This window comes from Brachypodium distachyon, chromosome 4 (genome assembly GCF_000005505.3).
Source record: "Brachypodium distachyon strain Bd21 chromosome 4, Brachypodium_distachyon_v3.0, whole genome shotgun sequence".
NCBI classification, from domain to species: domain Eukaryota; kingdom Viridiplantae; phylum Streptophyta; class Magnoliopsida; order Poales; family Poaceae; genus Brachypodium; species Brachypodium distachyon.
The window spans coordinates 2,684,049-2,693,083 of NC_016134.3; the positions used below are offsets into that span (position 1 = coordinate 2,684,049).

Sequence of the window (9,035 nt, forward strand, 5' to 3'; positions counted from 1 at the left end):
AAATATTTTGGCAATGGGGTCGACGATGATCGTGCCAATGGAGCCGATGAACCATGAGGAAGATGCCAATATCGTCACTCATCGCTTTTTCGGGCGCCGTCCTAAGATCCCAGCAAACATGGCAGCGGTGCCACTCTTGAAGAAGGTAAATACATATGCATATCTTCTCACCTATTTCCTCTTATTTTCCGAACGGAGTGAGTACATTTATTGAGGTAATTAACCAAGATGATGATATATACATGTTTGGATCTTGCTTTCTTCTTTAGGTGATGGCGGAGTTCCTGGGGACCTTCATCCTGATGTTCACCCAGGTGTCCTCCATCATGATCATGGACGAGGTGCAGGGCCTGATGGGCATCGCCGTGTCTGTGGGTCTGGCCGTCACGGTGCTCGTCATTTCCCTCGTCCATATATCCGGGTGCCACATGAACCCTGCAGTCAGCATCACCATGGCCGTCTTCGGCCACCTCCCTCCGGCGCACCTCGTCCCTTACATGGCAGCGCAGGTGCTCGGCTCCACCGCCGCCAGCTTCTTCGTGTGCAAGGTGATCCATCACCGTGTCCACCCCGGCATCGCCACCGTCCCCGGTGTCGGGGTCGGCGCGGCGGAGGCCTTCTTCGTCGAGTTCATCGTCACCTTCATCCTCCTCTTCGTCATCACTGCTGTTGCCACGGACCCTCATGCAGTAGGTGCATAAAATGATCAATAATATATTGTTCTGGATTTAATTTCCCATCCATCTCCTCAGACATAAAATGACGTGGAAATATTTAGGTCAAAGAGTTGCTTGGACTCGCAGTTGGTGCAACCATAGTGATGAACATTCTTGTCGCAGGGTACGTACAACTACTCATAGTAATTAATTATTTCATTTCTTGGTCTTATATATATAGTTGCAATTAAGCTTGTCATGAGATTTCTGTGAGCAGACCATCAACAGGAGCTTCGATGAATCCAGCGCGTACAATTGGTCCGGCGATTGTTACAGGGAGATATACCAAGATCTGGGTTTATTTGGTCGCTCAACCGCTGGGCGCTCTCGCTGGAATGGGAGCTTATGTTACGATAAAGCTGTAGCTACAACGACAAAAAGATTGTTTTCTTAGAAAAAAAAAAGAGAATTTCGTATTTGCCACTCAAAATTTGTCCGGATGCTCAAATGCCATTGAGAATTTTTTTGTTTCAAATTTGCCACTCAAATTTTGCATGAGGTACAAATATGCCGCTACTATGAGTTGACCATTAAGTGAGTATATACAGAGTACTTAAAATCAGCTATAATGACACCACTACAAGTTACGAACTTGCTATCACGATCAACAACGATAATAAGATAGTATATACTTAAAATCAGCAAAATAAGGAAACATAGCTTCAGTCTCCTTCAGTTTTGAGATTACTGATCTTAATCCGTTGACGCAGATCGTGTGAAAACAGCATTAATTGTAGTGCCGACCGAGAGTCCTAAAAACGCCGTCCAAATTTTAGCTCAGCCCGACCACTCAAACTAGCAACATCGCAAGAATGTGAACCTCCGATTATCCAGCAATTAAGCAGATACTATAACAAGCCGCCAGCCCCGGCTGTGTCGCGTGCTCCTCGTTTGGCCTTTGGGCCGGGCCTCAGAAGCACACATGTGCGCGTCGGCGTGGATCTGATTAGAGCTAGAATGGGCCCAAACGATGAGTTGGACGCAGTGAGCCGAGCCCGCCACGAAAAAGAAGAAGTATCCGGGCCTCCCGGCGCGCTGCTCCCCAGCGGGCTTTCTTCCGGGGCCGCCCCTGGGAGCCCACCCTCACCACACAGCTGCTGGGCTTCGGATGGGCCGGCTTGTTCCGACGCTATGATGTCCAACCAAGGCAGGAAAGAAAAAAAAAATGCGCTGGTCGGTCCTGTACAAAATAGCATCATCTTTTAAATCAAAAGGAAAGAAATGTTTTGAAACAAATTATGTATTGAGCCTATGTTGATTTCATTCACACCCCTCGGCAACCAAAACCCCTGATCGTATAGTAGCTGACCAGTGCCACGAACCAACTATACGTAGCGTGTTGTTTCGTCGTCGATCGAGGCCTTTGGCGTCACCACACACACACACTGTACATACACGTCACCTACGTACGTACGTACGTACATATACATATCCAATTATCCATATATCCGTTTGGGATGCAGTTGGCGCCGCGCCGCCTGTCTTGTCTTCCTCACACCATTCCACGTACGCCTAATTTTCCATCCCGTGGACTGCACACAAAGCGCCATGGCTTGTTCCACACAGAAATGGCAATATACCACCCAGAGCTTCCTGGATTGTTCCAAGTGTGCGTTTGACCCCCTTTCCTTTTTCAATTCAACAGTCAGTCACAGGCAAAGCGCACACGTGCAAGTACAAACCACTCGCTCCTACATCAGTTTGCTGCTCCGTGGATCGATCCTCCGCCCATCCATATAAAGTCAGCTCACCTCAGGAGCTGCTTCAATATTCACTGCTCATTGCTCTCTCGCTTTCTCTTGATCCCCTTCAACTTGCTTCCACTTGTTGTGCTCTGCGGACTGCAGTTGTTCAGGGCTGCAAGGAAACTAGTTACACAAACGCGTACGCTTTGGGCATGGCCGTGGAGCCGGTCCTCGAAGCGGCCGCGCCCGTGCTGCCGTCGCCGTCGCCCGCCACATCGGCATCGGCATCGGCGCCGGCGTCGAAGCTGGAACAGAGGGGATCGAAGCGGAAGCGGTCGAGGCAGATGGCGCCAAGCGAGGAGGAGCAGCTGGCGCTGTGGCTCCTCATGCTGGCGCGCGGTGACCGCGAGCAGGAGCGGCTGCACGGGTGCTCCGTCTGCGGCAAGGCGTTCGCGTCCTACCAGGCCCTCGGCGGCCACAAGGCAAGCCACCGCAAACCACCTTCCCTTCCGGCTCCGGCGGCGGGCGCTGACGAGCAGCAGCCACAGGCGACGGCGGCCTCGTCGGGATCGGCGTCCGGCGGCAGCGGCGGCAGGGCGCACGTGTGCAACGTGTGTGGGAAGGCTTTCGCGACGGGGCAGGCGCTTGGCGGACACAAGAGGAGGCACTACGACGGCACCATCGGCAGCGCTGCCGCCAAGGGCACTGCCAAGGCCGCGGCGAACCGGCCGGGGTTCGACCTCAACCTGCCGGCGCTGCCGGAGGTGGTCGTCGAGGCGGATCGTCAGGACGAGGTCTCGTCCTCCTTGGAGAAGAAGCCCAGGCTCATCATCACCGCGTGAACACAATTGACATGGGAATTGATTGATTAGTTGACTCATGTGCATACTTGTTTGGTCAAAATTAGGGGTTCAAACGGGATCCGGGAAAGGCCTAGCTAGCTACTCCTTCAATTCTCACATCTCCTGTTCAAATCGCAAGATTTGAATAGGAGATGTGAGAATTGAAGAAGTGGATTCTTCGCGGGATCCCGTTTGCATACCTAGTAAAAGTTCATTCAGTAGAAGATAGATGTTCTTGATTAATTTAGTTCTTGTGCATAGATAGGCAGATAAGCTTGTTGGTGATGACCCATTCATTGATTAGTTTGTGTGTAATAAGTTCATTCATTAGTTCATTGCAGCCTTCTAGGTTCAGCAGTTAGCTCTACATCTAGATTAGGGAGCTTAGCTCAGATACAAGTATAGATATACTGATCGAATTGGGTTGAGTTCTGTTTACCCATGCCATGGATGATAGATAGATGTGTATACATGTATCATAATTCATAAAATTTGATCGAGTGAGATGCTGTCGTTGCTTGAGTGATCGAGACGAGGCTGTTGCTTGCCGTGTCTGCTACCTAACCAGGGATAAGTTGATTCCGTCGCATTCGCATGCCTGTACGTGTCCGTAACAACCACCAAGAATTAATCTGATCTCGCCGGATGCCTAATACGGAGTACGTATTGTGGTTAGTTGCCGGAAGAAATTAAAGAGCTGCCAGCTAGCGGCAATCACGGTTAATTTGAAACCCCCGGCCACCAATACGCGCGCCTACACTTGTTACTAGTACTCCACTAACTAGCATGTGTTGTATATATATTCTGCTTTTATAAAGCAGATGAGCACTTCTGACAAGTTTTTTCGAGGGATAGAGAACATATACGGAGCAGTACATTATTTCCTCAAAATGTATCTTTGAACGTGTATGTGTCAGTGAAAATTATGAAATTTCATGCTAAATTTAGTGTCTGAACTTTCACCTAGATTATGACTTCATACTAGCACGTGTGCTTAATCACTTAGTACTAGTTACCTGCCGAGTTAGACAGTTAACTTAGACTTCGTCTCTCGTTTAAAGAATCGAATTTTCCGCACAGTAATGTCCAGCTAACTCCAACTCTCTATTTAGGTTAGCTATCTAAAGAGAAGAGATCGAAGTTTTGTCTAAAAAAGGAGAAGAGACGTGTAACGATCAACAGTACAGGAAGCACTACTCTAGGGAGGCAGTAGCTTAATTAGCACGTAAAACCAAAAAAAAACTAATTAGGTCCGTCGACACGTTGTTAGCCTCGACTTAATTTGGGTTTTGGGGAATCAATCGATTGATAGATCAGAGCAAAATCAAAAGTCCATACACGCATGGAAGTCTCGTGTGCAAATATATATGGCTAGCATGAAAAGCGTACATGATCTTATCAGGTTAATTCTCGATCGATCGGCACGTTCTCCACAAAAGCTTCTTGCGCCGCGTGTTTCTCGACATTCATCGATCTAGTTATTTTTCTTCTTCTTCTCTTTGAGAGAAATCGATCTAGCTAGCTCGTAGGCAAAGAAGGCAAGAGGCCCAATGTCCCTATTTTTCATTTATTTTTTCGAGGGAAATCGATCAAGAATTGGTGCAGCCCAAGAGGCCCAGCTAGCTCCAGAGGCTTAGTACCCTAATTCGTTCTTGCAACCCGTACCCGTCGTTACACATCAGCCCACGAGGCCCAGGTAGCTATACGAAGGTGGAAAAAATAGTACTCCCTCACTGCCAAATTAACTGACGTGACGTGGATTTGTACAAAAAATATATATATAAAAATCCACAACAGTTAATTTGAAATGGAGTGAGTATTTGTTTTCGTATTTTTTTTAGAGAAGGTGGATTAGAATACGAAAGCATGCACCAGTCGTCGCAAATGAACAGAAAGCAAATATGAAATGGACACAGATGCAAAAAAAATGTTCGATGGAACACAAAATTCGAACATAGAGCATTGGAAGGGTGGAGGACGAGGCGATGGACGAAAAACATGAGCATTTGCCGTGACGGCGAAGAGGCAAATGCTAATCCCGTCGGAGCAACGGCACAATGGAGAGTGGTAACACTGCGGAGGCATGGAGGATGAGGGATCATGAATTACAATTGGTCTCTCACAAAAATGAAACAATTTGGGAAAAGTATTTTACTATGGGATTGACGTTGATAGCCTTGAATGGGGCCAAAGTAGACAAGCTTCATAGTAGATAAATGGTCAATTTTCATATTTTCTCTCTTCCTTGAAAAGATTTTGCTCTGTTTTCGGGGTATTTTAAGTATAGAGGTGTTAGTCCCTTAAAAAAAGTAAAAATATTTATTTATTATTATGAACGCACACAATGTTTTGGATTGAAATGTTTCGGCCGTTGCTGCTACCCTTGGTAAGATTACAACTTCATGTTGCCATTGCCAACAACAGAGTTTTCAAAGTCCCCTGAGCACCCCATCCATTTCACGGCGAGGTCGGCACATCGCCATGACCGAGACGGCCATGGGCATGGTGAGCCCCGATCCCTCGCTCATGTCAACCTTCTCCTTCCCTATCCGCTCCCATTCAAAGCACTGCATCATCACACCTAATGCCATACCAACCGTCTTCCACGCGAGCGCTTCTCCCGGGCACTTTCGCCGTCCCATGCCAAATGGCAGCATTATTCCCTTGTCATGACCATCCCTGTTGGCATCATCATTGTCGTCCGCAAACCTCTCCGGTATGAAATTGTCCGGGTCATTCCACGTGGCAGGGTCCCGCTGCATGGAGAACACGTCGACCAACAACATGGTCCCACGCGTGATGACATACTGTCCATTGGCAACAACGCAATCGCTCGACGCCTCGTGCGGGACAAGGTACGGGGTGAGAGGGTACAACCGAAGGGTCTCGGTGATGACACTTCGAAGGTAGGGAAGGCATGCGAGGTCGCGCTCCTCGAGCAGGCGGGAGGCGCCTACAACAGAGTCGATCTCGTCTGTAACCTTTGCCATCTTGGTCGGGTTGTTGAGCAAGAGTGCCATCGCCCACTCGACCGTGCTGGATGACGTGTCCGTTCCAGCTTGCAGCAAGCTCTGTGTCATGTAGAGATGTTGTTAATTTCATAAAAATTGTAAATACAACAAACGTGAGTAGTTGCATGTATGGCTCTTGTCGTAAAGTACTAATCAACTTTTTTCTTAGAAAGTTTGCTGCTGGATATATAACATAGCTATACTCAGGATTTTGAGATGAAAACATATTTGTTGAAAATTTCTTAATAACCCCACCAACTATGTACACTCAAGTGGCCGGGGCTGAAGCTACACCAGTTAATTACGCATGCTTTTGAGTCGAATGACACCAGCTAATGCCGACTTATTGTCACTAGCAAATGAGCAGTGAGGTACACATCAGATTGTTTAACAAATGGGTATCACTGACAGTACACTAACCAAGACTTAATCCATTTTAAATTTTTGTGAATAAGATCAGCACCATCTTAGCCAGACAAGTAAGTTAGTAGAGCAACTAAAGAATTTAGCCGTTTTTAAACTCGTAGTGGCAGATCGACCATATCAACACATTTGAACTACGCTGAATTATTGACGCTAGATATAATTAGCTAGTCCAATCCGTACAAAGTTCAGTATACGTCTGAGTAAGACAAGTTAATATAATTAGCTGGTTGGGTACACCGATCACATCAGCCTAGCTCATTAATACTCCTTTCGATTCTAAATTTTTGTCTCAAATTTGTCTATATATGGATGTATCTATTCTTAAAAGACGTCTAGATACACGTAATATTTCGACAATTTAGGATCGGAGGGAGTACGATCTGAGTAAGACAAGTTAATGACGTACGTATAAATTTTCCAATTAAAGCATTCACTCACCAGGCAGACGGTGCGGATGACCACGTCGGAGCATTCCTCCGGCGCCCGCTGCTGCTCCCGGAGCAGGTCCCCGATCACCGTCCTCGGCGCCGGCGACTTCATCGTCTCGTCATCATCACCAGCAATGGCGTTTCTGCCGCTCCTGTACTCGTCCACGAGCCGCTGCCCGAACTCGCGCCGCTCCTCGGCGAGCGCCGCGAGCCGGCTGGCCGTCCTCCCGAAGTCCATCTTCCTCAGCAGCGGCACGAAATCCTGCCGGTTCGCGGCGCCCGCCGCCGCCAGCCCGGCCTCCGTCATGTCCCTGAACCGCCGCACCTCTTCCTCCCCCATCCTCCGCCCCCCGCCGGCCACCATCGCCATGATCGAATTCGCCACGAACTCGAACGCGATCTCCTTCACGCCGACGACCACGAACCCGCCGGAAGCGCCGGCGAGACGGAGGAGCTTGGTGGCCATGGCGCGGGCCTCGGCGTCGCGGGCGGAGGCCGTGAGGGAGAGGCGCTGCGCGCAGAGGGCGTGGACGGTGGCGAGGCGGCGGAGGCTGCGCCAGAGCGGGCCGTAGCGGGCCGTGCCGATGCCGGGGCAGTTGTCGCCCGTGAGCTGCTGCCGGGAGGGGAGCCCGGGCCGGTCCGCCAGGGCCACGTCGTGGGCCGTGAAGCACTCCGTGGCGATGGCCGGGGAGGACACGAGGACCACGGGTTTTTTGCCGAAGCGGAGGAGGAGGAGGCCAGCGTCGGCGCCGTGGCGCGCGGCGAGGGCGGCGAGGGAGCGGTGGAGGGGGGTTCCGAGGAGGTGGAGGTGGCCGATGATCGGGAGGCCCGGTGGGCTCGGGATAGGCTTGGGCTTGGGATTGCCGTTCAGGGCGCCATTGCTGGGGTGGTCGTTGCTCTTCTTGCGGCGACGGGAAGAGAGCAATTGCAGGAGGAGGAGAGGAAGAAGAAGAAGAAGAGGAGCTAGTAGGAGCAGGGCATGCGAGAGGGAGATCTCCATGGCTTGGTTTTCTTGCATGCAGTCCGGTCAAACAATGTCTTTGGTGTTTCTCTTTGGGGCGGTGGGTGTTTATGTAGGGGTTTAATGGGACGCAGCTAAGGACTGCCGTCACCTGGCACTCTGCCGGTGGAGTTAATTAGGAAAACCTTCGATCAATCATTATACTAATAACATGCTTTAATACCAATGAACCCGTTACCTAAGGACATGAACAACGGCGCTGATTTAGGTGTCTATATAAGAAGTGATTTTGCTGAGGTGGTGGAAGAGAGTGAGAAAATAGAGTAAGATGCTACAGACAATCTTATAGACAACCTCTAGACATATTATTTGTCTTTGTATGTAGGCTGTCTATATTTAACGTATTATTTTTAACGTTGTCTGTAACTCACAAGTCACAATAGACTGATGGTCTCCGTGGCTCCGTCCTTGGAAGTTGTTGATGTGTTTAAAACATGAAGCAAGCACGCCGACGCTTCAGAACATCATCGAAGGAGAAATGAGGAGTTTATGTTCTATCAGGGGTTTGTGATTTTGATTATGTACAGTCGGGCTGCGTGTTGACATCACCGGATTGTTTCCTGTTTTTGTTTTGGTTGATGCTTCGGTCCGTATAGGCTGTTGTTTTTTCTCCTTGTATCACGCTGTTTTTCCTTCTTTCTTTAATGAATCGGCAGAGCACTTGCCTTGGCCCGTAAAAAAAACATGAACCCATTATTGATGTGTTTAGGACAACTCAACCATTCCTGCTTCATGAAAAAATTAAGTTATAAATGTCAAGCTTCATCAAATTTGTGAAGTTGGAACTGTCCCAAATATACATCTTGATATATAAAATGCAAATTTTTCATCTTGACAAGATCCAACTGCTTGTGTGTCTACACTCTGCCGTAATAATCACGTTTTTTTTCTTTAAATGTCTACTCT

General features: G+C 48.8%; 3 protein-coding genes across 4 annotated transcripts; 2 read left to right on the forward strand and 1 right to left on the reverse strand.

Moving 5' to 3' along the window:
- Positions 1–1,179, forward strand: LOC100825775 (aquaporin NIP3-3). Of its 2 annotated transcripts, none has more exons than XM_024463045.1 (4): positions 1–145; positions 270–693; positions 779–840; positions 934–1,179. In XM_024463045.1, exons 1-4 carry the CDS (start codon positions 14–16, stop codon positions 1,108–1,110), a joined length of 795 nt encoding a protein of 264 aa, XP_024318813.1. In that variant the 5' UTR covers positions 1–13; the 3' UTR covers positions 1,111–1,179. The 2 variants fall into 2 exon arrangements, with proteins under 2 accessions (XP_024318813.1, XP_003579235.1); XM_003579187.2 differs by having other exon boundaries at positions 270–689; positions 934–1,157.
- Positions 1,180–2,236: 1,057 nt separating this feature from the next.
- On the forward strand, positions 2,237–3,765 carry LOC100826089 (zinc finger protein 1). The gene has a single exon (XM_014902498.2). The coding sequence runs from the start codon at positions 2,614–2,616 to the stop codon at positions 3,241–3,243; it is 630 nt and encodes a 209-aa protein (XP_014757984.1). The 5' UTR covers positions 2,237–2,613; the 3' UTR covers positions 3,244–3,765.
- Positions 3,766–5,543: 1,778 nt separating this feature from the next.
- LOC100826397 (isoflavone 3'-hydroxylase) lies at positions 5,544–8,313 on the reverse strand. Its single transcript, XM_003579189.4, has 2 exons — positions 7,119–8,313; positions 5,544–6,314 (listed from the first exon to the last, which is right to left on the reverse strand). The coding sequence occupies exons 1-2, from the start codon at positions 8,124–8,126 to the stop codon at positions 5,673–5,675; spliced, it is 1,650 nt and encodes a 549-aa protein (XP_003579237.4). The 5' UTR covers positions 8,127–8,313; the 3' UTR covers positions 5,544–5,672.
- Between the last annotated feature and the right edge of the window lie 722 nt (positions 8,314–9,035).